At 46.6% G+C, this 26,626-nt stretch overlaps 10 protein-coding genes across 18 annotated transcripts; 6 read left to right on the top strand and 4 right to left on the bottom strand.

Annotated features, from left to right (window-relative positions):
* Nucleotide 1: 1 nt before the first annotated feature.
* LOC136188764 (uncharacterized) lies at nt 2-3,477 on the bottom strand. Of its 4 annotated transcripts, XM_065976558.1 has the most exons (15): nt 2,704-3,475; nt 2,434-2,487; nt 2,251-2,349; nt 2,001-2,200; nt 1,802-1,946; nt 1,471-1,722; nt 1,201-1,413; nt 1,074-1,151; nt 884-1,023; nt 805-837; nt 709-742; nt 564-649; nt 485-509; nt 335-432; nt 2-285 (listed from the first exon to the last, which is right to left on the bottom strand). In XM_065976558.1, exons 1-15 carry the CDS (start codon nt 2,741-2,743, stop codon nt 112-114), a joined length of 1,671 nt encoding a protein of 556 aa, XP_065832630.1. In that variant the 5' UTR covers nt 2,744-3,475; the 3' UTR covers nt 2-111. The 4 variants fall into 4 exon arrangements, with proteins under 4 accessions (XP_065832630.1, XP_065832628.1, XP_065832627.1 ...); XM_065976556.1 differs by having other exon boundaries at nt 1,074-1,148; nt 1,201-1,722; nt 2,704-3,477; XM_065976555.1 differs by having other exon boundaries at nt 1,201-1,722; nt 2,704-3,476.
* LOC136188768 (filamin-B-like) lies at nt 3,005-4,427 on the top strand. The gene is made up of 2 exons (XM_065976562.1): nt 3,005-3,459; nt 3,779-4,427. Exons 1-2 carry the CDS (start codon nt 3,060-3,062, stop codon nt 4,261-4,263), a joined length of 885 nt encoding a protein of 294 aa, XP_065832634.1. The 5' UTR covers nt 3,005-3,059; the 3' UTR covers nt 4,264-4,427.
* Nucleotides 4,428-4,499: 72 nt separating this feature from the next.
* LOC136188763 (heat shock 70 kDa protein IV-like) lies at nt 4,500-6,637 on the bottom strand. Its single transcript, XM_065976554.1, has one exon. It carries the CDS (start codon nt 6,561-6,563, stop codon nt 4,605-4,607), a length of 1,959 nt encoding a protein of 652 aa, XP_065832626.1. The 5' UTR covers nt 6,564-6,637; the 3' UTR covers nt 4,500-4,604.
* A 66-nt stretch (nt 6,638-6,703) lies between these two features.
* LOC136188769 (sepiapterin reductase-like) lies at nt 6,704-7,731 on the top strand. Its single transcript, XM_065976563.1, has one exon. The coding sequence runs from the start codon at nt 6,773-6,775 to the stop codon at nt 7,556-7,558; it is 786 nt and encodes a 261-aa protein (XP_065832635.1). The 5' UTR covers nt 6,704-6,772; the 3' UTR covers nt 7,559-7,731.
* Nucleotides 7,570-9,062, top strand: LOC136188766 (ethyl acetate hydrolase-like). The gene is made up of 6 exons (XM_065976559.1): nt 7,570-7,834; nt 7,886-8,274; nt 8,397-8,491; nt 8,542-8,681; nt 8,741-8,827; nt 8,884-9,062. The coding sequence occupies exons 1-6, from the start codon at nt 7,570-7,572 to the stop codon at nt 8,955-8,957; spliced, it is 1,050 nt and encodes a 349-aa protein (XP_065832631.1). The 3' UTR covers nt 8,958-9,062.
* LOC136188761 (uncharacterized) lies at nt 8,891-15,167 on the top strand. The gene is made up of 5 exons (XM_065976552.1): nt 8,891-8,951; nt 9,016-9,281; nt 9,561-9,620; nt 9,672-9,872; nt 10,117-15,167. The coding sequence occupies exons 2-5, from the start codon at nt 9,059-9,061 to the stop codon at nt 14,997-14,999; spliced, it is 5,367 nt and encodes a 1,788-aa protein (XP_065832624.1). The 5' UTR covers nt 8,891-8,951; nt 9,016-9,058; the 3' UTR covers nt 15,000-15,167.
* Nucleotides 15,168-15,239: 72 nt separating this feature from the next.
* On the top strand, nt 15,240-21,418 carry LOC136188760 (uncharacterized). Of its 5 annotated transcripts, none has more exons than XM_065976550.1 (6): nt 15,240-15,353; nt 15,425-15,477; nt 15,525-15,899; nt 15,948-16,040; nt 16,087-16,143; nt 16,199-21,418. In XM_065976550.1, exons 3-6 carry the CDS (start codon nt 15,638-15,640, stop codon nt 21,241-21,243), a joined length of 5,457 nt encoding a protein of 1,818 aa, XP_065832622.1. In that variant the 5' UTR covers nt 15,240-15,353; nt 15,425-15,477; nt 15,525-15,637; the 3' UTR covers nt 21,244-21,418. The 5 variants fall into 5 exon arrangements, with proteins under 5 accessions (XP_065832622.1, XP_065832621.1, XP_065832620.1 ...); XM_065976549.1 differs by having other exon boundaries at nt 15,240-15,358; XM_065976548.1 differs by having other exon boundaries at nt 15,425-15,899.
* LOC136188762 (U3 small nucleolar RNA-associated protein 25 homolog) lies at nt 21,283-24,583 on the bottom strand. The gene is made up of 21 exons (XM_065976553.1): nt 24,441-24,583; nt 24,330-24,393; nt 24,154-24,270; nt 24,005-24,104; nt 23,848-23,957; nt 23,708-23,794; nt 23,594-23,660; nt 23,482-23,540; nt 23,348-23,433; nt 23,225-23,293; nt 23,058-23,172; nt 22,910-23,000; nt 22,701-22,857; nt 22,551-22,647; nt 22,415-22,500; nt 22,277-22,359; nt 22,154-22,230; nt 22,037-22,108; nt 21,861-21,985; nt 21,712-21,810; nt 21,283-21,656 (listed from the first exon to the last, which is right to left on the bottom strand). Exons 1-21 carry the CDS (start codon nt 24,539-24,541, stop codon nt 21,359-21,361), a joined length of 2,160 nt encoding a protein of 719 aa, XP_065832625.1. The 5' UTR covers nt 24,542-24,583; the 3' UTR covers nt 21,283-21,358.
* Nucleotides 24,561-25,918, top strand: LOC136188767 (uncharacterized protein C1orf198 homolog). 2 transcript variants are annotated; one of them, XM_065976561.1, is made up of 5 exons: nt 24,561-24,916; nt 24,972-25,025; nt 25,095-25,619; nt 25,682-25,738; nt 25,789-25,918. In XM_065976561.1, exons 1-4 carry the CDS (start codon nt 24,641-24,643, stop codon nt 25,718-25,720), a joined length of 894 nt encoding a protein of 297 aa, XP_065832633.1. In that variant the 5' UTR covers nt 24,561-24,640; the 3' UTR covers nt 25,721-25,738; nt 25,789-25,918. The 2 variants fall into 2 exon arrangements, with proteins under 2 accessions (XP_065832633.1, XP_065832632.1); XM_065976560.1 differs by having other exon boundaries at nt 25,682-25,918.
* On the bottom strand, nt 25,664-26,593 carry LOC136188770 (COMM domain-containing protein 8-like). The gene is made up of 5 exons (XM_065976564.1): nt 26,505-26,593; nt 26,308-26,457; nt 26,100-26,252; nt 25,881-26,039; nt 25,664-25,815 (listed from the first exon to the last, which is right to left on the bottom strand). Exons 1-5 carry the CDS (start codon nt 26,553-26,555, stop codon nt 25,792-25,794), a joined length of 537 nt encoding a protein of 178 aa, XP_065832636.1. The 5' UTR covers nt 26,556-26,593; the 3' UTR covers nt 25,664-25,791.
* Nucleotides 26,594-26,626: the final 33 nt, after the last annotated feature.

Genomic DNA, 26,626 nt, shown 5'->3' with positions numbered 1-26,626 from the left:
AAATGACGTCATAGATTATTGTCGGAGGTTTCAAAAAAATACATCTCCAGCAATGTACTGCAAAAACAAAAAGACATAAAAGATGCAAACGCCGTACAAGACAAAGGATTCTCAGCAACTTTTGTCCGATTTTTCAGACTGAGGTATCTCAGGCAAAGGAGCATTCTTCCGGTTACTTCTACCCGCCGCGCTTCGAATCGGAAGTTCACCAAGTGAATCTCCCAGCCCACTGTCTTTGCTACAACATGATTCTGACTTTCCATTCAGAGTGGCTGGCAATGTAGCCTAATACATAACAATTGACTTCAGTATACAATCTGACTTAGAAATATACAGCTTTTTTTCTATCTCGTCCATAAGATTTTGGAAGAGAATGGCTGTTCCAATCCGAGCTTGTAAGTGAACCAGCATCACTGCTGACATCAGACTCATCTGCAGTGACGACCTACATTCATTTGTACGTGGGAGTATGCATGGTGATTACCTTTTCTCCTTGCGCCATGCCAAGACTAAAGCAAAATTAAATTACCAAAAAAGCATCGCTTCAAATTCAGGTTGCATGCCTTCGGCTGTCGGCGGCCGGGCAGGCTGTCAGTGTCCGTCTTCTCGGTAGAAGAGAGAGATTGAGTAGTTTCAGCTATCTCTTTTTCTGCAGAATACCACCCAAAGAGGTTAGTCAGATATTAGAAATGCCAAAGCAAGTTTGACCTCTTCGCCTTCGAATATCTCGCCATGGTTTCAACTAAAGGTAGTACAGGCTTACAACGTGATTATTGATATATGAACTTGAAGGCATAAGCTTACAGAAGACGACTGGCCGTCATTGAGTTTTTCGCTCTAAAATTAGTTTGACCGTCATTAGGTTACAGATGGGGAACCTTACTTGTAGTAGCCGTTTGAAGGTATCATAATCATTTGCATCTTCAATAGCTCGATCTACGCTAATTTCTCCTGTTACGACCTTGCTTAATATTTTTAGCCCTGTTTCGCTTGACATGCGTAGCTGTGGTCGAAGTTCGAGGCCTTTGAGAAAGAGTTAGCACTAAAAGAAATTCAAAAATCCCTAAGAATACCGTTGCCGCGAGGCACCACGTCAATTACAGGAGATTCATAGCTGCTTTCTTTGGTATTTCCTATTTCTGCTTGTACTACTGTACGTAAAGAACTAAGAGAAGAGCCGAATTAAAGCCGTGCTCTGACCTTCTGATACGGTATCGTAAAGAGGATCAGCAGCATCAACATCGACGTTTCTACTGACTCCTTCAGTCTGACCACTGGCATCTTTAGCACCGTGCTCCGTATTGTGTACAACGTGAACCAAACCATTTAGTCGAGCTTGGAGCTCTGGCAACGACAGCTCGGGTCGAGGAAGCTCATGCTGTGGAAAACGATTAAAAATCATTCTAGAATACGCTGCGGGTAAAATTGAAATTAGTCTAAGACAGGTGCGAATCCCAATTGCAAATTGACCATGAATCATTGCTTCATTATCCGAGCGGCACATTAGAATGGCTCTACCGCTAAAGGGATTACTTGGGGCTCCGTCGCCACTGGACGGAAAAAAGACCGCTTCCATGACTTCAGCAGATTTCACTTGATTGCCAATAACAAATAAACGTGGCGGAGGATCTTCAAAAATACAGATTGAGCCAATTCTGATGACGCGTGTACAGCGTTCTTCAACGAACAGCTTTACGTTCACCATCTCCCGATATGGCCAAGCTGAGAAAAAGCGACTTTGATAAATGTGTTTGTAAAAGAAGCCCAAAAGGGAAGAGAGAAAGAGAGAGTTCGTACTCACCTGGAAACCCCACTTTCGCCACGTAACGATTTATCCCTCTCTTTGCGTGTACTCTTTTCAGGTGGTTATGGCTCCAGAATTGCGCTATACAACCAGTCTCGGGAATCTCTTTTTCGGCTGTGTTTACAGTCAGTTCAACGCTTGTCTAATAATTTTGATATGAAGTCAGTTCTAAACGAAAGACCAGGTTTATTACAACCTTAATTTTAACTCTTTCGGGATTTATTGAAAGCCTTTCATCGCTTTCTGTTAGTGAATCAAATCCGGAGGAGGGGCCGGTTGGATCGTCGCTCAAATTTGAGTTTGCGACTTGAAGAGCACAGGCCTGATCTCTCTTCAAATGCAACTTAGGTTTTTCTCTATGTGATATAGCAAGAGCGCGAGGACGACTTTGATCTCCTGAAAAAGCTACACTAACTAACACTCGTGGTATGCACTCACGACCGAACCGTGTGAGCTACTGTCTTCAAAATCTTTACGAATTACATCAGAGTCTTCCGGAGTGGCAATAGCAGAAATCCGAGCTGTTAGAGCAGCAACGGGTCTCTCTGCCGAAGAAAACACATATCAAAACAACGCCTAGGTACTTCCCCTCATTCCCACGCATTTTTAAAAATGAGTCCCCGGCCCACTAGTAAAATCAGCACAAACTGAGTACAAAGCATCTACTTCGTCAAAACAAGAATCTATGACAAGAAAATATAAACACTATGATCAAATTGAAAATGCAACTGTTTTGGCAAACTAGTACAATACGTTGTGGCTGCAATTGCAGCTGTTAGTAGTTATGTGACGCAGGACAACGCGCTCAGTTTGCCTCCTAGCTGCAGGAAATGCCCGCTGCTTCGCCTTTGCATACTGTACTGCAACTTGAATAGGGCACCAGCCAAAAAATAGCTCACCCTGTAAGCTCTCGCCTTCTTCTTTGTCAGATGAGTTCATGTTTTTCACCTGGCGTCCTGTAAACAACGTCGCGTGGGGGTCACCCGCTTTGCTCGGAAGCGCATGCGCCACGGGCGTGCTGTCGTGCACTGCACGAGTACAGTAGCTAGCTCCAATCTATTTTTTGTATTTGCAGAGAAAGACCACGATGGAGCGTGCTGACACTGGCCGCTGACGCCCGGTCGTCGTGGTCGTCGTTCGGTTCCGCGAAATTATGTCATAGATATTAATGCAAAACTATGACGTTGCCCAGCGCGCATGCCTTGAGTTCCTGTTCCGATCGGATCAGTCGGCCGCCAAGCGTTGCGAACGAAAGATGAGCGCCAACGATCAACCGACACCGTCCGGCGACGGCCTGAGCCACGGCCGAACGGGCCAAACGAGCACATTCCACCTGAAAATGCCACCCATAACCGACGAGAAAAAAGGCAAACTATCGATGGGCATATCGGGTCCGTCGAAAGTCGCTCTCGAGAGCAAACACACGTCGGACGGCTTCGACGTGAGCTACGTCCCGTTGGAAGAAGGCGACTATCAATTGACGATCAAATGCGACGGCAAACACATACCCGGTTCGCCGTTCGCCGTCGCCGTCGAAAAGGATCCGACGTTCGTTCCGGTCAGTCATTCGGAGAAGTGCAAGGTGACCGGGCCCGGTTTGAAGTCGGGCGTCGCCTTGGAACCGTGTTTCTTTTCCGTCGACACGTCGGAAGCGGGTATGGAATGCACCTTACTCCTCGAAGCCATAACTCCGCGCGCGCACGCGCGCGCGTAACGTAACGTAACGTAACGAGAGGAGCGAGACTTTCATGCTTCGTATCATTACCGCGTCTATTGATACGAAGCGAGAAAAACGGTCCTGGATCGTGTGTTATTGTTTGTCTAAAGCAAATTCTTGCACGACACGTTCGTCAGGTGTATCGACGCTTCTAGCTAACCTTATTACGTTGTCATGAAGGTTTTGGTACCTTAGCTTGTTTAGCCATAGTACAGTATCTATGACACTAATCGTTTCTTTGTCTTCCTCCCCCTTAGGTCATGGGCCCTTATCGTTCAGCATACAAGGTCCCTCTCAGGCGGACATTGGTCCGTCTGAGCGAGGCAAAACGGGCTACGACTATCAATTTCTACCCAAAGCGCCCGGCGACTACGTTCTCCACATTCTCTGGGGCGATCGTGAAGTGCCGGGTTCGCCGTTCACGAGCAAAGTCGATCGCAATCCCAAACACAAGGGATCGTACGGGCGTCCCGACAAGGTAGTTGTGAACGGACCGGGCATAAAAGAAGGCAAAGTGAATGTGCCTGTCGAATTCTATGTCGACGTAAAAGAGGCCGGTCCGGGTGCCGTTGGTGTGGCGGTGAAGGGGCCCAGTCGCGCTGAGATTAGTTTTACAAAGGGAGGTGATAACATCACTAAGGTGCAGTACGTCTGTACGGATCCGGGCGTCTATGATGTTACCGTGAAATTTTCCGGAGAGCAAGTGCCTGGTAGTCCTTTCACAGCTAACATAACAAACTGACGTGCTTTTTGATGGTTAGTTATGGCGCGATAGGACGTATGGATTTTTTTGCAAGATTTAGTGACTTAGTGCTTTCCTTCTCTTGCTTTTACTGTCTGTTGTTTTATCCACTCTCTGTGATGGTTCCATGCGCATGTAGTTATGATTGCAAGCAACAGAACTCAGATGCAGTGTACGTGTATGAACAATGAGAACTTCCCTCTCAGGTGTATATAGCTGATGGGACAAGCACAAGATAAATGAAAAAAAATCAATTTATTGTAATAGAAAATATCGATCTATTATAATACTCAAGACCTGATACTTAGATAAGACACAATACTAAGTCACTTGCAAACAATTTAGTCAACTTCTTCAATAGTGGGCCCCTGTGCATTGCCCGCTGTGGCAGCTCCTGGCCCGTGAGCTCCAGCATTCATTCCACTGAATCCGTCCTGTCCTCCGTGCAGCTTTGTCATCACGGGCGTGCACACTTTCTCCAGCTCCTTTCTCTGGTGCTCATACTCGTCCACTTCAGCAAGCAGGTTGCCGTCCAACCACTTGAGTGTCTCGTTGACAGCCTCCTTCACCTTGCCCACGTCGTCGGAGCTCAGCTTCTTCGCCGCGTCATTATCAACGGCTGATTTGACGCCAAAAGCGTATGACTCGAGTTGATTCCTTGAGTCGATTTTCCTTCTCTGCTTTTCATCTTCCTCCTTGTATTTCTCAGCGTCGTCCACCATCTTCTCAATGTCAGCCTTCGACAGTCGACCACTGTCATTGGTGATGGTGATCTTATTTGACTTCCCGGTGCTCTTATCTTGCGCCGTAACGTTGAGAATTCCGTTGGCGTCAATATCAAAGGAGACTTCAATTTGCGGAACGCCGCGCGGTGCCGGCGGAATGCCACTCAACTCGAATGTGCCCAATCGATTGTTGTCCTTCGTCAGAGCCCGTTCGCCTTCATAGACTTGAATTGCAACGCCCGGCTGATTGTCGGCGTACGTCATAAAGATTTGCGACGCTTTCGTCGGAATGCGCGTGTTGCGCTTGATCAGCGACGTCATCACGCCGCCCGCCGTTTCGATGCCAAGCGACAGCGGTGCAACGTCGATGAGAAGAACGTCGTCAATTACTTCGTCTTTTTGCCCGCTGAGTATCGCCGCTTGAACGGCGGCACCGTAGGCGACGGCTTCGTCGGGATTGATCGATCGATTCAATTCCTTTCCGTTGAAAAAGTCGGCAAGCATGCGCTGAATTCGCGGAATGCGCGTCGATCCGCCGACGAGAACGACTTCGTCAATGTCGCCTTTGCTTAACTTGGCATCCTGAAGTGCCTGTTCGACTGGCTTGAGGCACGATCGAAACAAATCGCCGCACAGTTCCTCAAATCGAGCGCGAGTGACGCGCGTGTGAAAATCGATTCCCTCGTAGAGAGCGTCGACTTCGATCGCCGCATCGGAACTCGCCGAGAGCGTGCGCTTGGCGCGCTCGCACGCCGTCCGCAGTCGTCGCAACGAGCGCGGATTCGACGACAAGTCCTTCCCGTACTTCCTCTTGAACTCGCTGACAAGATGACTCACGAGCCGATTGTCAAAATCCTCGCCGCCGAGATGCGTATCGCCGGCCGTCGAGCGCACCTCAAACACGGAACCCTCGTCGATCGCCAGCACGGAGACGTCGAACGTTCCGCCGCCCAAGTCAAAGATGAGAACGTTTTTCTCGCCGCCGACCTTCTTGTCGAGACCGTAGGCGAGCGCAGCGGCCGTCGGTTCGTTGATGATGCGCAGGACATTGAGACCGGCAATGCGACCGGCGTCTTTCGTCGCAGCGCGTTGAGCGTCGTTGAAATAGGCGGGCACGGTGATTACGGCATTGGTGACTTTCTGCCCGAGATAATCCTCGGCCGTCTGCTTCATTTTCGTCAGCACCATCGAGCTGACCTCTTCCGGTGCCAGTTCCTTCGCGTCGTCATCGGCCGTCGTCGCTTGGATACGCGGTTTCCCGGACGAGTTGACGACACGAAACGGCCAATGCTTCATATCCGATTGAACGGTCGCGTCGTCGTAGCGACGTCCGATAAGACGTTTCGCGTCGAATATCGTGTTCGTCGGATTCGACGCCGCTTGGGCTTTGGCCGCGTCGCCGATTAGACGTTCGCCCGTGTCGCGAGCGAAGGCGACGTAACTCGGCGTCGTGCGATTGCCCTGATCGTTGGCGATGATTTCGACGCGACCGTGCTGGAAGACGCCGACGCACGAGTACGTCGTTCCCAAGTCGATGCCGATGGCTGGAGCGCTTTTGCTGTGAGATGCAGGCATTGCTTTTTGGTTCGCAGTTGATTCTTCTGCTTCTGTAACTCGTTTGAGCTCTGGGTTGGATGGCACCGATCTCGATCTCGTCTTTATATAGTGATCCTGCCATTCTTCTAGGCGATTCTAGGTTCAGAGAGTGCTCGAATGGGACCGAACCTTCGCGAAGCCTCGCGTCCCGTATGGCCGTAGGCACGTGACACAAACAACCTGACGCCATGCCTTTTTCCTTTTCGTCCTCTTCTATCGTCTTTATTACAGGAGCTAGTCGCGGCTACGGTCAATGTCTGGCATGTCTGTTCGCTCAAGAGTTCTCCCGCGCGTCTCCGTCGTCTGCTAAGTTCGTCCTGACGGCTCGCTCAGCGGAAGGACTGGCAAAGACGAAGCAGCTCATACACGAACTTGCTCCGGACGTAGATGTCACTGTCGTTGCGGGAGACTTTAAGGAAATCAGTGCTAGCTTCATCGAAAAATTGTTCGACTCCGTATCATCGTCCTTTGACCAAGCTCTTCTAATCAACAATGCAGGCTCATTGGGAAACGTTTCGGTTTCTCTTTCGCAGCAGACCGACTTCGGTTGCGTGTCAGAATATTTTAGTCTCAACGTTGCCGCTCCTATTGTTCTGACGTCGCAATTTCTGAAACACTTTCAATCGGCTCGAGGAAAGTACGTCGTCAATATTTCGTCGCTCTGCGCAATTGAGCCGTTCGAGAGTTTTGGCTTGTATTGCGCTGGCAAGGCAGCTCGCGACATGGCCTCTCGAGTTCTTGCCAAGGAGACTTCGGATGTGAGAGTTTTGAACTGGGCACCGGGTCCTATGGATACTGAGATGACTCAGAGAGCGGCAGATGAATCGCAAAGCGATCGCACTCGAAAGCTGTTCGGAGATATGAAAAAGGAACAGAAGTACGTTCCTTTAGAAGACTCTGTTCAGAAGCTCATTCTATTGCTTGCGAAGGATGAATTCGAGTCGGGAATTCATTTAGACTTTTATGACGTCTAATAGTGTAGTCGATGAACGAAAGTCATGCACGTGCACTCGAATTCAGTGATCACGTGAGGCTAGCAGCTTCGTTTTGGACCAATAAGATGTCGATCTATCTGACCAACGAATCGATATCCTTTCTCGATTATATCAATAAATCGAAAGCTCGGCCTATAACCGAGCTAACGCCACCAGAGGCGCGAGAACAGTCGAACGCGTTCGATTCGTGGGTTGTAGGAGATCGAAAGGTTCCCGAAGGAGTGTCGATCCAAGATTCAGTCGTACCTGTACAAGGTTCTGCTAAGACTGCAGCCGATATTACTGTCTATTAGCTGTTTCTCGAAGGGGGCTCTTCCGTACGAGTACGAACGTTCGTTCCGCGTGACAACAGCACCCGGGCTCTACTTGTTTACTTTCACGGCGGCGGATGGGTGCTTCACTCTGCTTTTTCACCTAACTACACAGTCGTCTGCGCCCACATGGCCAACGAGGGCAAATTTTCCATTGTGTCCGTCGATTATCATCTCGCACCCGAGCACAAGTTTCCGGCCGCTGTTGACGACAGTGTTGGCTGCACAGAGTGGTTGCTGCATTCGTCAGAGAATAGGGCATCGATTGGCCTGCCTGCTGATATTCAAACTATTGGAGTGGGTGGGGATAGTGCTGGTGGCAATCTTGCTGCCGTTACCGCTCAGGAGTTGAAAAGGAAGGGAATCGACGAGTTGAAGTTTCAAGTAAGGTTGATTATAACTGCGTGATATAAATTAATAATTTAAATAATTGCGCCACTCTCTCAAGACTAATGTAGCTGACATTTATTATGAGTATGCAAATCTGAGGATTTCATTATGCCTAGGTTTTGATATATCCTGCCACTGATTTGCGTGCCAAGTTTCCTTCGCATACAAAATTTGCTGATGGCTTTTCTCTTACGCGAGCAAAGATTGAGTGGTAAGAGTGAGTGAGTGATTGTCGTTTGAAGTATGAAGACTCGGTGCTAGGTTTTTGCTACATTACCTAACATCTGAAGATGACAAAGAGAATCCACGCGCATCTCCTCTTCTTGGCAAGAATCTCTCTGGTCTTCCTCCGTGTCTCATTATCAGTGGTGACTGTGATCCACTGGTTGACGAATCAGTTGGTATGCAACTGATCTTCAGTGCTGTAACTGGTCATAGATTGTCTTTGTTCTGCTATAAGAGTATGGGAAAAAACTGGCAGAGGCCGGAACATCGGTTCAATGCGTTGTGGAAAAAGGATTACCTCATGGATACTTTGGCTACCTAAGTAATAATAAGCTTCAGATATGGTTTAGTCGCTTTGCCCGTAATTTGCTTCTTTAGGGTTTTTTGCAAATGCCGCCGCTGCATCTCATAAATTGGTTGTCCAATTTATTCAAGAGCATTTGACGGTATAGAGGAAATCGTTTTGCATGTCTCACGTGCTCACGCGTTTCCAGAACCATATATGTACAGAGAGAATCACGCGCTGCTAACAGTCACGCTGTAGAAATTCAACATGTCTCGAGAAAGCGTTCGCTCAGAAATTATACACTGGATTGCGGACAAATGCCGTCTGTCGTCTTCTCTGTCCGAGAAAGTACAGCGAGTTCTTGCTGACCTTCACGCATACAAGGATGTGGTGTCCAACGTTCTAACGGATTTAAAAGGCGATGCAGATAAATTTACTAAGTTTCAAAGACGGCTGCAAGAGAAACAGCCAGAACTACACGCCAGAATAAGTAAGAACAAAGAGAGTCTATCAACGCCTCTTTTTTGTGTATCACGATGTACAATCTCTGCGTGCGTTTTAAATACGGCGAGACGCAAAGCGTTCTCTTTGAATGATTGGGAGTTAATTAAATAAGTATCAAGCGTCTTGGAGAGGCTTATGGCACTTTTACCGCGTAGTAAACACTACAGAGTTCCTCCTACTAACTGATACTGCATATTTATGCAAGTGATCTCACGTGCATTTTCAAAACTACTAACTTGGCGTGTTTTTGAAATTGTTATTATAGACTTTGACAAGGAAACAAGTGACGGCGTCGGCTACCGCGGAGATATTGAGAATCTTCTAGGTATGCGCCAAGGCCGTGCAGATAAGAGTCACTCAGACTTGTCGTTTCTAGTGGAAGGTCTTTGCTCCGACGTTCTAAAATGGACAGCAAACGAATTGCTGGAGTCTCCTCTCTCCGACATGGTCAAGAAAGCTCTCGAAGACGATTGCAAGAATGTCGTATTCAACGCTCTGAGGGAACTAGAAGACGATGCCGCCTTTCGAGGCCGGCTGCAAGAGGAACAGCCAGAACTTTACGATAAATTTTTCGGAAGTAAGAACGAGTACAAAAGGGGCGTTTGAAAGAATGCGGGGTACCCTTCTTACTAAGCAAGTGATCCCACGTGCCAAATAATCAAGTAAAGCAGCTAAGATTGCGTCGCACTGTTCCTAGCTACAATACTGTTTGTAGCCGGTGACAGTGAAATAAGTGACAGTGCTGTGTCGTGCTGAAGCTCCTCACAGTTCAGATCCGCTGGGGTTTTTAGTGTGCTATCTAATAAGTAATTGCGTAATAGGTGCTGGAATACCGCCAACAGATGAGGACAAATCGCTTGTTCAGTTTTTTGACGTGATGATTGGAGACAAGAAAGATGTGGAGTTGGACGATCATTTGTTGATCGTCGAGAGTCGCTCCTATACCGCTGAAGTTCTTCTTGATTGCTACGGCAGATGCAGAGGAAAAGGACTTGCAAGAGAGTTGCTTTCATTCATGGTTGATCTGTTAAAGCGCCAACAATCACTTGCAGCGTTGACAGACTCTGAAGCGATGGCTGAAGCAAGCGAAAAACTTTTAGCGTGCCTTCCGCCTAAATATTTTGAATGGTCACACAAGGACATGTTCATTGCTCTTTTGGAAATAACTCCTCCCTCATTGCACTCCAGGCTTATGTCACTAGCAGCTAGCATTGGCTGCTGTGTACCTTTTATCTATCGGCGGATTCAACCGAATGGGAACGTTGCAATGAGGCTATTGCTGGATGGCTGCAGAAAAGTGCTTGGTGCCAAGAGCAATCCTCTTGTGCTGTCGTGCGGAACGACTTCAACAGTTAACAGAGGCAAGACGGATCTGATAGGGGAACTTTTCGGACTAGGCGCTTCATCACAGTCACGAGCTAGAGGACTATCTCTTAATTCAAGCAGCCCGTGTCACAATTTGTCTGTTGACCTTCTTTTTAATGCTTCACTAGCTAGTGGTGCGTCGTCTGTTGTGCTAGCAGATGCTCACGGCTTTTCGTCGGAAAGTTTTGGCTTCACCACCGTGCTTGGCGTGCTGATGTCTGTCGCTGCAGCGACTGTCATTCACGTTTCGAAGAACGATTTCACGGAATTAGGCGAAGCCAATGATGACATGAAGAATTACTGCGATTGTTTTATTAAAAACAATGACCGATTCGGTAAAGCGACGGGCAGTTGCCTAATTTTAGTTTGGCGTGACTATGAGGATAAAGATGAAAAACGATTTGAAGCCGTAACAGTTTGGCTGGAAAGTAAAAAACAAGACAACGTGTCTTTGAAATTGGCCAAGATTGCGAATCTGAGCAGTCTCAATCAAATTCGTCGCCAAAATTCGTTGAAAAAACTGAACAACTTTCTTTTTGAAACGATGACTAGTCACTACAAAAATATTTTGCCCACCCTCTGCCAAACGGAGGAAATGGTTCGTCGACTAGATGCAGTAGAAAAGAGAAATCCGCTTTTCAGAGGATCTCAGAAAGACACCTGTCTTCCTTTGTACACTGATCATAGAAAGACGCTGATTAAACTTGAAAGCGACGTGAGAAGGTCCCTAGACGCGAACGCTCCAGCTGTTCGTCGCTCAGGTCACGGCAAACTTAGTGACTCATTGTTCCCCGTTCTCACTCTGAAAGCTGAGCACGCTCAGTTAGAAGAGAAACTTTTATATCTTGCTGCTACGGGGGATGTCAACAATGAAGAGGTTTCTGTTCAACTGTCCGACCTTGAAAAGCTAATGAAGGATAAAGAGGAACACATGGCTTCAAAAGGAACGTCATCTTTTGTTAAAGATTTTGCGTCGCTTGTGCTGAAGGGAGATTTAGAAGCAATCGCTGTTGTTCAGCAGACGTTAGAAAAGTGGAAGATGTCTGAGTGCAGCCAACTGCTGAATGAACAAAGGCGTTTACGCGGTAGACTTGATAAAAGAAGTGTTGAACTCCGACTTGCCGGCGAAGAAGAAAACAGTGATGACGACGTGAAAGCAATTAGGGACGAACTTGCAGAGATTAAAGAAACCATTGATGCATTTAACGTCTCCATAGATGATGTGTGGGCCGAGTTAATATGTCTTGCTGGCATTGAACAGGGTCGCCACCGAACGGTTCAACGTCTTGAGCAAGAATGTCATTTGTCTCGAGAGCGACTAGCTCAGACGTACAGAGACTGGATAATGCAGGGTAACCCTATGCAACTGCTGCGTGGGTCTCCCCTTTATATGGCAAGCGAGTTTATATCGTCAGTTCTGCATCTTTTTCAAGAAGACAGCGATCGTCGTGTTTTTGTCATTTCGGTGATAGGAATGCAAAGCTCGGCAAAATCGACTCTTCTCAATTATCTGTTTGGCTGTGAGTTTGAAACCAGAGCTGGCCGATGCACCAGAGGACTTTATGCGTCTTACAAGCGTACAAATGAACTTGATTTGCTTATTTTGGATTCCGAAGGTCTGATGGGTATTGAGGGAGCAGGACGAGATTTTGACAACAAAATGACGCTAATGGTGATGGCCTGTTCTCACGCTGTGATTATAAATCACAAAGGGGACCTGGCTAGACAACTTCAAGAATTGCTCGAAGTTGCCGTTTTTGCAATGAACCGTATGGAGGTCATCAAAGTTCGACCTGACGTTCTCTTTGTTCTTCGCGATCAGCTTGATCGTGGCTCGTCAGGGGCTGCAAGCCTACAAGGCCAACTAATAGAAATGCAGACAAACATCGGTAAAATGGCTAAAAAATTGAAACTTGACGTCAATCGGTATCTAAATCTGCACGCTGGTTCTTTAACTCTGCTCCCGGTTGCTTTTGCGTCTGAACAAAGAAACGGAAAGGATGTTATTTTACCGTCGTCTCTTTTTTCAAACGAGTGCGCCGTGTTGCGAAAAAATATTTTAGATCTTTACGGAAAGAAATTGAAACAACTTTCAGTCAAAGAGTTTTCCTCTCTGCCGCAATGGTCGGTGCACGCTCGGTCTGTGTGGACAACAATAAGACAGTTTGGCGTCAATTTATTGTACTTTGAAAATATGCAGCAAATTGAAGAGAGGGCTGAAGCCGAGTCGGTTTTTGCTCGTGTTGTAGCTACACACATTGAAGCTCCTCGCGGTTACATTGACGAATGTGGGAAGCAGTTGCAGGCCTACTTTAAAAAGGCGGTTGCAATCACATCGGATCTCAAAGCCGCGAGTGCTACGTTTGTGACCGACCTAAAGGGACGAGAGAAACTATTTGAAGAAAAGTTTGAAGAGCTCAAAGCTGCGAGTGATGTGTTTACGACGGAGCTAGAGGCACGAAAAAAAATTATTGAGGAAAAGGCTCAAAGCAGCCTTTTTTCTGCGTTGAAAGGTAAACAGCACGTCTGTGACCAGTATTTGCACAGGCTAACTTCTCGCATTAATGAAATAACACATCGTTATAAACAAGCCTGGAAACGACGAGAAATGGAGGTGAAAGAAGAGGAAATCGAAGCTTTGTTGGTTCAAAGGATTGACAGAGCGCAAAGCATGAATGGTGGCATGTCAAGAAGAGAATTTGATGCGGAGTTTAGTCAAGCATGGCAGCACGTAGATGAGATGAAAGAGGATTCTTGCGGCAACTCTCGCAATGATATTTGCCGGGAAGTTCTTTCAGCTATATCTGATCATCGTTTAAAGAATATAAACGAATTCGTATACAAATTTCTGATGCCAATTCACGAACTGCCTTTGCTACCTCTTGCTACGTCTCAGACTGCAGATTGTTTTGAAGGGTTTCTTTGCAATAAGACAGCGCGATCAGGAAATCCGCTTGAAAGAGGTGATGAAGATCATCGGAAAAGAAAAGCAGCTGCTTGGCTGAAAGAAAAGGTCTGCGCTTTTTTTAACGAGTGTCGAGCGGAGGAAAGAGAAGACTTCAGGCTGGAACTTGTTCGGGGGTTTTTAGAAAAAGAGATTGCAAGGACAAGCGATTTTATACAACGCTTAGATGAGCAGCTCGAAGAGAACTTCGGAATGACAACTGAAATGCCTCAATTTGTCAATATCATGTTTAATTGTCTTGTCTTTGAGACTGTGAGCATGTTCTCGCAGAGCCAGACAGAAGAAATCAAAGTAGATGGCCGTAGAAAAATGATGCGCCAAAGAGGTCTTACGTTGCTGAGCAGATATCGAGAAGATATGCATACTGCAAAAGAAATGATTCGTGATGTTCTGGGTGGTCTAATTGATTTCTGCAAGACGATAGTAATTAATATTGTCACCAATGTGGAGAGCGATATACGAAAAATACTGCCAAACTGGTCTGCTGCTGTAAGCGCTGCATTCAAAGAGAGTTTCATCGAAGGAAATTGGCGGTCTGTACTCACCTTTTGCGAAAACGCATTAGCTTTTATCAGAGACCGGGTTGATAAAACGTTCAGATTCTTGGAAGAGGAAGCACGAATTCAAGTATTGTCAGTGGCTCAGAAAAACATTACAAACGAAGTGGCGTTCTTGACAGACACCATCCTTGACTGGGGTCAAGCTAACAAAGACCAGAGTCTAGAAACGTCTCACCTAATTGAATTTGGAAGCCAGCGACGACGTTCATCAGAGGAAACTGTGGATATACTAGGTTACGTTCCTAGCCACTTACGCGTTAGAGATCCTGGTCGCTTTTCCGTCTTGTTTCAAAGTCATATTGACGAACGCATTTTACGGGCACCTATTACACATACTTTTGACGATTTGTTTGAAAAAGAACTTTCAGCTGTGAAAGAGAAATTCTGGGAAGACCTCGAAGGCTGTTCAGAACAATGCCCTCTTTGCAGTGCTCCGTGCGATCATCAAGACAAAGCGCATTTACAGCATGGCATTAAACACAGCTGTCAAATTCATTTTCTACCAGCTTTTCACGGATCTCGTAATCCGACTACTAAAGAGCCAATCTTTTTGTTCTGTTCCACTGTCAAAGAACAGAATATGCCGGTAGAAACTTCCGATGCTGGTCCTACTAGAGCAGCTCGATTTTTGAACACTAGGAACTGGGACATTATACCTGCCTATACCTCCCACCTTTTGACGCTAAGGCGAGCGTGGATTAAGTGTCGAAAGCCTATTCTACAAATGAAACACGTGGTTGATAGCACTCCGAAAGAATGGAGCAGAGTGTTTGGTGGTGGGAATGACGAACTAAAAGCAGGCGACAGCAAATAATAACTTTTAGTTTCAGTACAATTCGTATACTCAATGTAGGAAAACCGCTTCTGTTAGACGTTGAACTTATGTTATGGATATGTGATTATTAGCAGCTAGGATATGATACTTTTTTTGATAGGTTAGCGAGTTGGTGGTAATATCTTCACTGTACAGTATTGTTATTGTATTGCATCCAGTTATGGCATCGTATTGCATCCAATATCCTGTTGGGCTAGCGCATGCTCACAGTGAGTAGACTCAGGGATATACAGTAGAGACTGCTACTGCTCGGACGCAACTGAACGTTGACGACTACAGTACAGCCTACTAAAGATGGAGGGATGATGATCAGATGAGGATGATGACGATAGAGTAAAGTAAACAGCCTCTTTGCTGCTAGACTGACTACATCTCCGTGTCCGTGCCTGGTTTCTCGTTCTCAGTAGACAAAGTGAAACTGGAGTTCTTTGGATGAATGGTTGAAACTGGGAAGAAGGTGCTGCGTATCCGAGATACCTGTTTTGCAATTATTTTTTGGCGTAGTCAAGAGGTTCATTATCGGGAAACTTTCTGCAAGATTTATGCCAGCTCACGTGATATAAAAAGAGGATCTCGTGCACAGTGTCACGCGCTTTCGCCTCCGATACGTCAACGTCATGTTGACGCTGTTATTGCAGACTCGCCTGTTGGAAAGCCTTAGCCCTGAAGTCTTGAAATGGGCTGCCGAGAATTTACTGTCACTTTCCACCTCCCAGAGCGTTCAGAAAGTTCTTGAGGACTCGCAGCCGCTTAGCGACGAGTACAAGGATGTCGCTTCCGTTGCTCTCGCTGAATTAGAAAGTGATCCGATCAAATTTGCTACCTTTCGAGACCGGCTACGTGAGGAACAGCCAGCACTTCATGCCGAAGTTTACGAAAGTAAGAACGCCGTTACGACGTAGCAACTCATTGAGTTTGATTTTATAGGTTACGACGTTGAAACGCGCGAAAGAGCAAATACCGATCACGAAATTGACGTCGACGACGTGGAAGCCATAGTACCTTCACAGTCTGATCACAGTAGGTCTCAGTAATTGTTTTCCTATTGCTAACTCTTCTTCCACAGTTGGTGATCGCTTTCAAACTGAAGAGAAGTCTGAAGATGGACCAGTTGTTGATGCAGGTAAAGAAAAATTGGCGTATGAGACAATGGTTGTATTAATCACAATCGTTTCAAGAAGGAAGTTCAGAAAATGATGACCCAGTTGGAATACCACCATCTGATGAGGACGACGAGCTTGTCAAGTTCTTTGATCTGCTGATTGGAGACAAGCAAGGAGTGGAGTTGGAGGATCATTTGCTAATTGTCGAGAGTCGTTTCTTTACTGCACGAGTTTTGCTGGATTGCTACAGCAGGTGCAAAGGAAAGGGACTTGCAAGAGAACTGCTTCCCTACATGGTTGATCTACTAAAGCGCCAACAGTCCCTTGGAGCTCTGACTGACTCCGAAACAATGGCTCAAGCTGGACACGCCATTATAAATGAATTGACGGAGTGCCTTCCGGAAGAATACTTTGAATGGACGCACAAAGAGATGTTTATTTCGCTTTTGGAAATTACACCTCCATCGATCCATAACAGACTCGCGTCACTTGCGGTGAGCATAGGCTGCTCGGTGCCGTTTTTATATCGACGAATTCTACCAAACGGATTCGTTGGAATGAGAATGACGTTGGACGCCTGCAAAAACTTGCTTGGTGGAGAGAATAGACCTCTTGTGTTATCCTGTGGAACTAGCCTAACAACTGCCGGAGGCAAGTCCGATCTGATGGGAGAGCTTTTAGGACTCTCAAAGTCGCTAAACAGTGGATTATCTGTCGATTCGACCAGCCCCTGTCACAATTTATCTATCGATCTTCTATTTGATTCTGTGTTGAGTCAAGATTCGTCTGCGAATTCTATTGTGCTTGCCGATGCTCACCGTTTTTCGTCTGAAAGCTTCGGCTTCTGTACGGCAATTGGCGTGCTGATGTCGGTCGCTTCAATGACTGTTCTTCACGTTACGAAGAACGATTTTACTGACTTTGGTGAAGCGAAAGACGAGGTGAAACAATACTGCGACTCCTTCGTGAAATATAATCAACAATTTGGAAAGCAGACGGGCAGCTGTTTGGTTTTAGTTTGGCGAGACTATACAGACAAAGACAAGAGACGTTTTGAGACAGTTGAGCGCGTTTGGCTTGCTGGGGCGTTGGCTCAAACGGACGGCTTGTCCTTAAAATTGGTCAAAATTGCCAACTTGAGCAAACTGAAAGGCATTAGGCGCACTAGTCAGCTAGAGAATTTACGACAGTTCTTTTTGCAGACGATTAGAAGTCACTATGGAGAATGTCTGCCTACGTCTTGCCGGACGACTGAAATTATTCGTCGAATGAATGAAATAGCCAAAACAAACCCGCTCTTTGTAGGAGTTGAGCGAGACATGTGTCTGCCTTTGTATACTGAGCGTAGAATTGCGCTAATGAAAGTTGAAAGTCAGGTGAAAGAAGCACTAGACAGAGGCGTCGCAGATCTTCAGAAAAAAGGAGGCAATAAACTTCGTGCTGCTTTGTTTCCGCTATTGACTCTGAAAACCGACTACGCTCAACAGGAAGAAGAAATGCGGCATCTTGCTGCTACGCGAGACATTAATGACGAAACTGTTGCTGGTAATTTGGTAGCTCTTGAAACGTCTATGAAAAGTATAGAGGAGCTGATGGCTTTGTCGAAAACATCATTTTTTGTCAGAGAGTTTTCGTCGTTTGTGCGCAAAGGAGACTTAGAAGCAATCGATATTATTCAACAGGCTCTAACAGAATGGAAGATGCCTAAATGCAAGCCTCTGCTGCTTGAACGGCAGAGCCTACGTGTTAGACTTGAACGACGAGTCGGTGAACTGCGGCATGCTGGCAAAGAGGAAAAGGATGATGTCACACTGAAAGACATTAGGAACGAACTCAAAAAGAATGAAAATCAACTTGACGCGTTTGATGTTTCTATTGACGACGTGTGGAGCGAGCTGATATCTCTCGCAGACGTTGAGCTAAATCAGAGTCACCGGCGACGGCAAACAATCAGACTTATTGATAAAGAATGCAATTTGCCTCGGGAACAACTAGCTAAGACTTACAGAGACTGGATAATGAAGGGGAATCCTATGCAACTGCTTCGTGGAGCTCCTCTTTATATGGCAAGCAAATTTATATCGTCCATTTTGCGCCTTTTTCAAGAAGAAAGCAACCGCCGAGTTTTTGTCGTTTCGGTGATTGGCATGCAAAGTTCGGCTAAGTCAACTCTTCTTAACTATCTCTTTGGCTGCGGGTTTGTAACCAGAGCTGGGCGATGCACCAGAGGACTCTATGCGTCTTACATGCGTACAAGTGAACTCGACTTGCTCATTCTGGACTCCGAGGGCCTGATGTCTGTTGAAGGAGAAGGAAGAGATTTTGACAACAAAATCACATTGATGGCTATGGCATGCTCTCACGCCGTGATCGTAAATCACAAAGGCGAACTGTCAAAGCAACTCCAAGAATTACTCGAAGTAGCCGTGTTTGCAATGAAGAACTTGGAGGTCGTCAAACTTCCACCTGACGTTCTCTTTGTTCTCCGCGACCAGCTCGAGCGCACGTCAGAGGACATACAAGGTCAGCTGATACAAATGCAGCAGGGTCTCAGTGACATGGCCGAAAAATTGAGTATCGACGTCAATCATTATTTAAATCTTCACGCTGATTCGTTAATTTTGCTTCCAGTCGCTTTTGCATCAGAGACGAGAAATGGAAGAGAAATCAATCTACCCACATCTCTCTTCTCGAACGACTGCATCCGACTGCGAAGAAAGCTCTTTGAGCTTCACAGAGAGAAGGTCAAACACGTTAGCGATGTCGAAGAGTTCTCCTCGTTGCAACAGTGGTCTGTGCACGCTCGGTCTGTGTGGACCACTATAAGGCACTTTGGTGCAAGTTTGCTTCAATTTGAGAACATGCAACAAATTGAACAGAGACGTGAAGTCGCGTCTGTACTTGATCGAATAGTGAAGGAGCACATCGACATCGAAGCACCTGGCGGATACACAGATCAATGCCGGAAGCAACTGCAGTCCTATTTTAGCAAGTCCAGTTCGAGCAGGTTGGCCGAACTGACACACCTCGGTAGCATTTTTAAAACAGAGCTAAATGTTAATGCCAACCATTTCAAAGAGAAAGTTCAAAAGCACTTCTCTGCTGCTCTGAAAGCCGGCCAATATAACCCTTCTTGGAAAAGTCTGTTTTCTCACAGACTGAATGCTCGCATTGACGAAATAACGGCCATGTACGTACGAAACTGGGACGCGCGAGAAAGAGTCATGAAAGAACAAATGCAGGCTGAAGGCATTGAAAAGTCTTTGGTTGAGAGAATAAACCGAACAATGAGAGAGCGAAAAATGACGACTGTTATGTCAACCGATGAGCTAGAGAAAGCATTTGACGAAATGTGGAGGAGGCATTTTAATGAAGTGCATTCCGACCTGAAACAGACGAGAAAAACTGAAGAAGAGATTGGTAAAGAGGTATATGCCGCTTTTCGGGCTGTCTTTCAGCTCAACGAGCCTGCATACACAGTAGTGGCGCTAAACCATAGGGTTCCTCAACTTTCGTCTCTTATCATATCCCAAACTGTAGACTTTTACAAGGACTACGTTCACCATAAGGCTTTTGCCAGAATGAAAAATCGCGTTCACGGAATCGCACGAAATGTGGCGTACAAGGAGCTCAAAGACGGTCAAAAGGAGGAGGCGGCTTATTGGTTGAAGCAGGGTGTCTGGTCCTTTTTTCAAGACTTTCCGTCAGGAGGAGCCCGTGACCTTGAACAGACATACCATGCATTTGTGAAGGAAGCTGTAGAAAAGACCAGAGACGTTATTCTGCGGTTGAATGAGCAGCTTACAGAAAAATTTGAAATGACGGTGCGAATGCCACCGTTTGTCAACGACATGGTCAATTGCCTCATGTTTCGCTGTGTGAGCGTTATTGCAGAAAAGCAGAAGGCAGAAGTCCAAAGCAAAGTGGACGATCTTAAAAACAAGAAAGAAAAAATTCGCGAAAGATGTAAAGCGCTACTGAGAGAATCTCGAGACGACGTGGGGTGCGCGAAATATTTGGTTCGAGATATTCTTGGCGGTCTGATCGACTGGTGTCGGACGGAAATAATTGAGATTGTCGTTGAGGTTGAAAATAGGCTGCGGAAGATGATTCCAGACTGGCCGACTGCTGCTCGCATCGCATTTGAAGAGAGCTTTCTGAAAGAAGACTGGACTGCAGTGCTTGACTACTGTGAAAACGCGTCGGCTTTTACTAGAAGTCTATTTGACAAGAGGTATAATTGGCTGGAAATGGATGTAGTAAGCAAAGAGCTTCCCGTGGTCAAGGAAAGGATTTTAGAAGAACAGGCATTTCTAAGAAAAATTGTGTCGGAGTGGGGAGATGCTCGAGAAATGACAAGTAGTCTTAGTCCGGGAATGAAAACGTCGGACTTGGTCGAATTCGCGAGAAGCCGAAGACGAAATGCCCCCGCCTTCCACTCGACGCTATCGGTGTCTTCAGCTCAGTTGAATGTTTCTCTGGATGTCTTGCAGTTCATACCTCAGGACGTGGGCGTTAGAGACCCCACTCGCTTTGCTCAGTCATTTGTAGGCCATCTGGATGAACGACTAAATCGGACACCCACCGCGTCTATAATGGAAGATATGCTTCGAAGGGACATAGCTGCATCAAAAGAAAGCTTTTGGAAAGGACTTAGAGGCTGCTCGAAGCAATGTCCAATTTGTGACTCAATGTGTGATCAGGAAGAAGGACATTTGGAGCTGGGAATTAAACACAGTTGCCAAGAGCACTTACTACCAGCTTTTCACGGCTCTCGTAATCCAATGACAAAGGAACCAATTTTTCAGCTGTGTACTAGTGCTGAAACTCAAAAAATGCCGTGGAGATCGCGAGAAAATCCCGATCACAGCCGCGACAGTTTAGCTAGGTATCTAAAAGATTTCCATGCGGACTGGAACATACCCACGTCTGCAACTGCTCCTCAACTTCTGAAGTTGAGACGCGCGTGGGTCAAGTGTCGAAAGCCCATTCTTAGAATGAAGGAAATGGTGGATAGCACTCCAATTCAGTGGATCAGGCAGTTTGGTGGCAGCGATGAGCTAAGCGCGGACGTCAAATCAAGCTTCTCTAAAGGTATCGGTGCAAGCAAAGCGCCTTAAATATGTTATTAGCGTGTAAATAGCGAGTAACCCTGTCAATATGGTAGTACACGTATCTCCTATTTGTAATATGCGACACAATAGTCATAGTGGCATCCCAAACCCTTATTTCTTATTAGTGCGGAATTTTTTTGTCTCCGGTAACTATCATATGAATATTTTCGTTTGCGCTGAGCATTCGCTTCGATCGGCTTGTGCCAACAATGCGAGCGAGGCGATGGGCATCGAATTGGGAATAGAGTGCCGTACACGTTGCGTGAAACGACCCGTCGTTCACTTTGCGACTGCCCATTCTGACACCCTTAGCGCCCTGATCGATTCCCGATTCCATGGCATTGATCAGTTCAACGTAGAACTCGTGATAGTGAGGCAGTTCGTAGAAAATGATATGCCGCATACCACGTATTTGAATCCTAAATTAATTAAAAATGGTCAGAGAGATTGTATACCAATGCGTAATTGGGATACCTCCGATAGAAGTGATATCTCTCGGTATAAAGCAAAAAGTGACGATTACCGTGATAGAAGTACGTTCGCGCTCTCGATACGTTTGAATTAGAGGTATATCTAAGCAAACGAACAAATTGAATTGACCGAAACATTTTCTACGTACATACTCGCATATCTGGGCAAAAGAAATGTCTTCTTTCTTGAAGTAATTTCTCAGACGCACAAAATCAAAATAGGACGGCACAAATATTGCCGTATGACTCATGTGAGGATCTCTAAACTCAGGCAAAACCTGTATGAAGTAATTAAATAAGGCAATTCTGTTTTTTTTGCGTCTGCCTACTTCCGTAATAAAGTAGTCAAATCGCTTGTCTGCTATATCAACAATCGAGGAACAATGTATCCTTTTGAAAACCTACGCGAGGGTGAGAAAGCTAAAAAAGGCAGTTGGGTGCCGTACCTGGGGTACAGTGACTGCTACTCGACTGATGCAGCCACGTTCTTCTTTAGCCGTTATTTTGAGTTTGCCACCGTAGTCTGTTCAGACATGTATCAGAAACATTCTCTGGCCTTTCACCCTTACTCAAAAAGTGCTTATTGTACAACGAGTTGATTTCTGGAGATAGAAAAGAGCTGAAAAGTACAGTTTGACGATAGAACCGAGACCTAGGCCGTAGAAGGGAACGTAGAATTAGAATGCAAGCGCAATGAAATGACTTGCCATTCATTGACGTGCCACGTGCGCAAACGAGAGATATCACAGCCGTGTGCGTTTCTAGGCATTAGGTGCAAATGCTGAAATATAAGCTAAACGGTTGAATAGTAGTAAGGTAAAATTAAAAATCCGACGTTTCTACCAAGACGTGATCCCAGTTTTGCATCAGAAAGATATCTGCCTGATCGAGGATAAGTAGCTCAATAGACGATAAAAAATCATAGTCTCTTGACTTGTCTCTAGAGCGGAGACTGCAAGAACCAAAAATACCAAACGAATAGTTCCTACTAACCCCGGCGCTCCTATAACTGTTCTCAAGCCAAGCGGAGAAGCGATAATAACATCAGACGAGTAGAATTCAGCGTAAAGTTTGACGAATTTGCGTTGGACTTGAATACCAAGTCGAAAGCAATCGTCAGTATTTCCAGAAAACGTCAAGTCAAATGATTCTGCAGTAGAGTTTGACGTAAGTGCAAACGAGTCATCTGATACAATCGTAACCTGGTTTTTTGACCACCCTTTCGACTTCTTCTTCTTCTTCAGGCACGGCACCGTATTCGTCCCTGAAGCGTTTCTTGTTGCCCACTGTCATCTGAGAGCGCCATTTTGAATCGGAAGAGGTTGCACTGGATCATAAGCGTTTACTTACTTTTTCCTCTGTCATCAACAGCTTTGTCATCGTCTCAATGACGCGCAGAGCGGAGTTTCTGAATGGGACTAAGATGAGAACTTTGGGCCTCGTCATACCCTGGTCAAGACACTCCCTAAAAATGATCATTGTCTTTCAACGCATGTCGTCAGCTTCAACTTTCTTACGGTGCGTCTGCGCCGCTTTCGAGCACTTGCCTCAGCCGAGAATTGTTCTTCATTACTCTGTGCCGGGATCTGAAAAATAATCCTATAAACGGTCTTTGCTCTCTGGCGACTGAGAGTCCTCACTTCAGAACGTGATTGAGTGCGTGGAGACAGTAGAGACGTCGAATCTCCTCGCCGTTTTCAAAGTCACGTTGAACGTACAGAAGATCCTATTGATGTACATGGGTATGCAGGCCTCAAATTGATGAAAATATTACCCTATAGTTGCTGATGTGTGAAAAGAGGCTCTCCTGAAGTGGAGTGAAGAAGGCATGTTCTGCAAAGCACAGAGCCTGCACCTACGTATTTGCCAGAAATTGTCTATAGTACTCGTTTCTTTATCTTTAGTTTCTGGATTGTTGACGGTTTTCCAGTGGTTCACTAGCCTCGTCCGAATCTGCTCTGAAAGTCACAAGAAGACGTTAATAAGGTAACTCTGCTAACCGTATCAATTGTGGATTTAGTCGATTTTTGATCAATTATTTGCTGCTCTAGTGGTGACGCAGAAGAGATCAGTCCAAGCATAGGATCCTAATGACGGAAGCCCATCAGGTGAATCTTCCCAGTCGGACGGATCTGCTTACTGAATTCTGGCTCGTTGATCCTGAACCTTTAGTCCTTAGTTTTTCGACGTCTTCGTCAGAGAAATTTACTTCAAAATGTTGACAGAACGGATCAGAGGCCGGTAGCCCTGCTAGATTAGCTTCATATATCACATGGTGGTGCTCTCACAGTATGTACCGTCAGTTTCTCTGCTTGTTTCATCTTCAGCAACTTCCTCAGGTTCACTGTCGCCATCTGATTTCTTTTCATCGTTCAATTCCACCTCCTCGCCTTCATCCTGGTAAGAAAATCTATATCCAGTCATAGCACCTCTCATTGCACTGTACTTCTTCAGATGAAGTTGACAGCGTTTTATCTTTTGTCGTCTCCAATGTTGGCTGAACGGTCAGTGAGTCTAGCAATCGCTGATAGACCGTCGGTTCTTCATCGCTTTCCGTATCATCCTTATGAAGGAGCAGCAAGCCAAATCAGTCAATATCCTTCAGCCAAGTAGTCAACGTACAGAAGCACTTTCTTCAACCGATACATCAACGGGTGCAGCGGCATCCACCTCTGCATGAACAGGTCTACCACATCCATCAGAAACGAAGCAGACAGAATAGGGCCGTGGCACCTCGTTCTGGGCTCTTCTGACTGCTTGGCGCGTCGTTTGCGTCGATTTTGCCCAGAGAGACCTCGCTTACGTCTACTTGCCAGACGTTTGCCCCTTCCCATCGCCTAGAGTAGCGTGCTAGACAAGAATAGTCCGCCCACCTGGTGCGAAAGTCTCCCCCTGGAATCTCTGTGGCTGTGTCCATTCGATTGTAGCGAAGAATGAGTTCGTCAACGTACGATCGCTTCATGGACTACTTCGGTTCGTCGAATCTCTCTCTCACGCGAAAGATCGCCTCGGAAACGCGTCAAATTGCCTCCGAACACGGCGACCGCTGGACGGCGATGTCTCCCGTCGAACGCGACGCCCTTCTCAACGAGCACTTCATGGGAAAGGGCAACGAAGGGAGCGAATCAGGTAGCCGGAAGTGGACTTCGCTATTTCCTCGCCTCAAATTGTCATCGGGCGAAGAAGTGGTCCATTACAAAGACGGAGACGTGAGCGAGACAAGAAAGACTAAAATCTAGCCGTCGACAGAACCCCTCCCCCTAGGTATCGATCACGTACAAAGACGAATTCTCGGGCGACTTCAGCTGGGAGACAAAGGTACAGTATATTTTTTTTTCGAAGCACCAAAAGCGTAGATGTAGTGAAGTCTAAACAAACGTTCATTAGAGTCAAACGGCGCTCTCCTTAGCCAACTTGGGCGAGCGAGGCCGCTTCGAGAGCACGCCGCCGCCGCCGCCGAAGCCGAAACGCGACAAGGGCCCGCGACGATCGCGTCGACGAACGAAAAACGATGACGGCGGCGGCGACGATCGGCCAGCGAGTCGCGCGTCGGAGATATCGCGCGATTCGGTGTCGGACGAAAAGGGCGTTTCGAGCGAACCGAACGAAATACCGCGATCGGCGTCGGTCGCGAGTCGACTCGAGGAACTTCTCGCCGCCGCCGCCGCCGCCGCCGCGTCGGGACAACGACGCGGATCGGCTCAAATGGCGACGATTCCCGACGACGAAACGACGATGACGACGACGACAGCGGCGGCGGCGCTCACTTCGTCGCCGCCGGAAGTTGACGAAGATAACGAGAAGCAGAAAATAATGGAGTCGAAAGAGAAGGAGGAGGAAAAGGAGGAGGTACAAGACCCCCTAGTAGCAAAACAAAGCAACGGCAGCGCTGCTTCTGCGGAGAAGTCTGACGTAAGGGAATGCATAGATAGAGATGTACACGCGTGTATGGTGAAGATTCTCATTTTTTTCAGGCCAAAGCGACAGGATTCGGATTTTTAGACAATTGGTAACAGGCAAGAAGCGATCAGGTTAGTCAGATATAAAGGACGTAAAAACGCACTGTACACTACTTGGGTAGTCACTAGGCCTTCAGTTGTTGGACCACCTAAGAAAACCCAGGTATCAAACATTGTCTACACCCTGTGCTTTTTTTTGTTAACAAATTTTTACCTTGTTGGCTGCTTCAAGAGACGTGATCATGCTCTTTAGCTCTTCCTTGCTCATCTCAACCGACACGTGTCGCGTTTCCTCGTTCGCGTCCTCCACAGACAAATCGACAGCGACGAGCGGCTCTTGAACGGAGGCAATCTTGTCACTCGATAATACCAACTGTCAGGAGAAAGTCTCACTGGGGAAAAAAGAACCTCCGCGGTGCTGAAGACTGACTACCTTTAAGTTCCAGTCAAAGTCTTTGAGTCTCGCTTGACTGATGCCGGCAACGGCATTTTTCAATGCTCCGACCACGTCGTCGCGTCTAGCTAATAGACAACTGCTGGCAACGGCGCGATGAGCGTCAGGCAGGATAGTCAGGTGCTCGGAAAGCTGCACAGATTCAACTCTTATCCCTTTGTACGCGGACTTGGAAGTGGAGACTCGCCTCTTTAGGTTTGAGACAAATCGACGTCTTTACGAGCTGCTCGCAAGCGGCTAGGAGTCCATTCCACGAGGTTATTTTTACTATTCGGTTGTAGTCTTGGAATCTCGGGCCCTTTCGTCCGCAAAGAGAGTCGCAAACGGCGTGAAGAAGCTGCGAGGAACCGATGGGAGCCCCGACTCACTGCGTTTGCAACGTACCTTCTCGACTTGATCTGCGGAGGCTTTAGCTAGAATCTGAAGGTCCTCCATTGCGTGAAACGGCACGAAACTCGCTATCTCCTAAGGGTTAACGCACTTAGCATCTCGCCCGGATTAGAAAG

Source organism: Oscarella lobularis, chromosome 7 (assembly GCF_947507565.1).
Source record: "Oscarella lobularis chromosome 7, ooOscLobu1.1, whole genome shotgun sequence".
Lineage (NCBI taxonomy): Eukaryota > Metazoa > Porifera > Homoscleromorpha > Homosclerophorida > Oscarellidae > Oscarella > Oscarella lobularis.
The sequence above is the reverse complement of the archived record's forward strand: the minus strand, read 5'-3'. Positions and strand labels throughout refer to the sequence as shown.

Excerpts from the sequence above, each read along its gene's own strand:
- LOC136188761 (XM_065976552.1), top strand. The coding sequence starts at position 9,059 with ATGTCTCGAGAAAGCGTTCGCTCAGAAATTATACACTGGATTGCGGAC. Across the intron at positions 9,282-9,560 it reads AGAACTACACGCCAGAATAA|ACTTTGACAAGGAAACAAGT; the intron begins GTAAGAACAAAG and ends TTGTTATTATAG. Across the intron at positions 9,873-10,116 it reads TTACGATAAATTTTTCGGAA|GTGCTGGAATACCGCCAACA; the intron begins GTAAGAACGAGT and ends ATTGCGTAATAG.
- LOC136188769 (XM_065976563.1), top strand. The coding sequence starts at position 6,773 with ATGCCTTTTTCCTTTTCGTCCTCTTCTATCGTCTTTATTACAGGAGCT.
- LOC136188764 (XM_065976555.1), bottom strand. The coding sequence starts at position 2,743 with ATGAACTCATCTGACAAAGAAGAAGGCGAGAGCTTACAGG. Across the intron at positions 2,350-2,433 it reads AGTTTGTGCTGATTTTACTA|AGAGACCCGTTGCTGCTCTA; the intron begins GTGGGCCGGGGA and ends TTTCTTCGGCAG. Across the intron at positions 743-804 it reads ATGACGGCCAGTCGTCTTCT|TTGAAACCATGGCGAGATAT; the intron begins GTAAGCTTATGC and ends TACTACCTTTAG.
- LOC136188767 (XM_065976561.1), top strand. The coding sequence starts at position 24,641 with ATGAGTTCGTCAACGTACGATCGCTTCATGGACTACTTCGGTTCGTCG. Across the intron at positions 24,917-24,971 it reads TCCATTACAAAGACGGAGAC|GTATCGATCACGTACAAAGA; the intron begins GTGAGCGAGACA and ends CCCTCCCCCTAG. Across the intron at positions 25,620-25,681 it reads CTTCTGCGGAGAAGTCTGAC|GCCAAAGCGACAGGATTCGG; the intron begins GTAAGGGAATGC and ends CATTTTTTTCAG.
- LOC136188766 (XM_065976559.1), top strand. The coding sequence starts at position 7,570 with ATGAACGAAAGTCATGCACGTGCACTCGAATTCAGTGATCACGTGAGG. Across the intron at positions 8,275-8,396 it reads TCGACGAGTTGAAGTTTCAA|GTTTTGATATATCCTGCCAC; the intron begins GTAAGGTTGATT and ends CATTATGCCTAG. Across the intron at positions 8,828-8,883 it reads TGGATACTTTGGCTACCTAA|GGTTTTTTGCAAATGCCGCC; the intron begins GTAATAATAAGC and ends TTGCTTCTTTAG.
- LOC136188760 (XM_065976550.1), top strand. The coding sequence starts at position 15,638 with ATGTTGACGCTGTTATTGCAGACTCGCCTGTTGGAAAGCCTTAGCCCT. Across the intron at positions 15,900-15,947 it reads TCATGCCGAAGTTTACGAAA|GTTACGACGTTGAAACGCGC; the intron begins GTAAGAACGCCG and ends TTGATTTTATAG. Across the intron at positions 16,041-16,086 it reads ACCTTCACAGTCTGATCACA|TTGGTGATCGCTTTCAAACT; the intron begins GTAGGTCTCAGT and ends CTTCTTCCACAG.
- LOC136188763 (XM_065976554.1), bottom strand. The coding sequence starts at position 6,563 with ATGCCTGCATCTCACAGCAAAAGCGCTCCAGCCATCGGCATCGACTTG.
- LOC136188762 (XM_065976553.1), bottom strand. The coding sequence starts at position 24,541 with ATGGGAAGGGGCAAACGTCTGGCAAGTAGACGTAAGCGAGGTCTCTCT. Across the intron at positions 23,173-23,224 it reads GAAAGCGGCGCAGACGCACC|GGAGTGTCTTGACCAGGGTA; the intron begins GTAAGAAAGTTG and ends GATCATTTTTAG. Across the intron at positions 22,360-22,414 it reads ACGTGGCACGTCAATGAATG|GTCTCGGTTCTATCGTCAAA; the intron begins GCAAGTCATTTC and ends TCTACGGCCTAG.
- LOC136188768 (XM_065976562.1), top strand. The coding sequence starts at position 3,060 with ATGAGCGCCAACGATCAACCGACACCGTCCGGCGACGGCCTGAGCCAC. Across the intron at positions 3,460-3,778 it reads CGTCGACACGTCGGAAGCGG|GTCATGGGCCCTTATCGTTC; the intron begins GTATGGAATGCA and ends CCTCCCCCTTAG.
- LOC136188770 (XM_065976564.1), bottom strand. The coding sequence starts at position 26,555 with ATGGAGGACCTTCAGATTCTAGCTAAAGCCTCCGCAGATCAAGTCGAG. Across the intron at positions 26,458-26,504 it reads CCGCAGATCAAGTCGAGAAG|CTTCTTCACGCCGTTTGCGA; the intron begins GTACGTTGCAAA and ends GGTTCCTCGCAG. Across the intron at positions 26,253-26,307 it reads TTTGTCTCAAACCTAAAGAG|CTTTCCGAGCACCTGACTAT; the intron begins GCGAGTCTCCAC and ends GAATCTGTGCAG.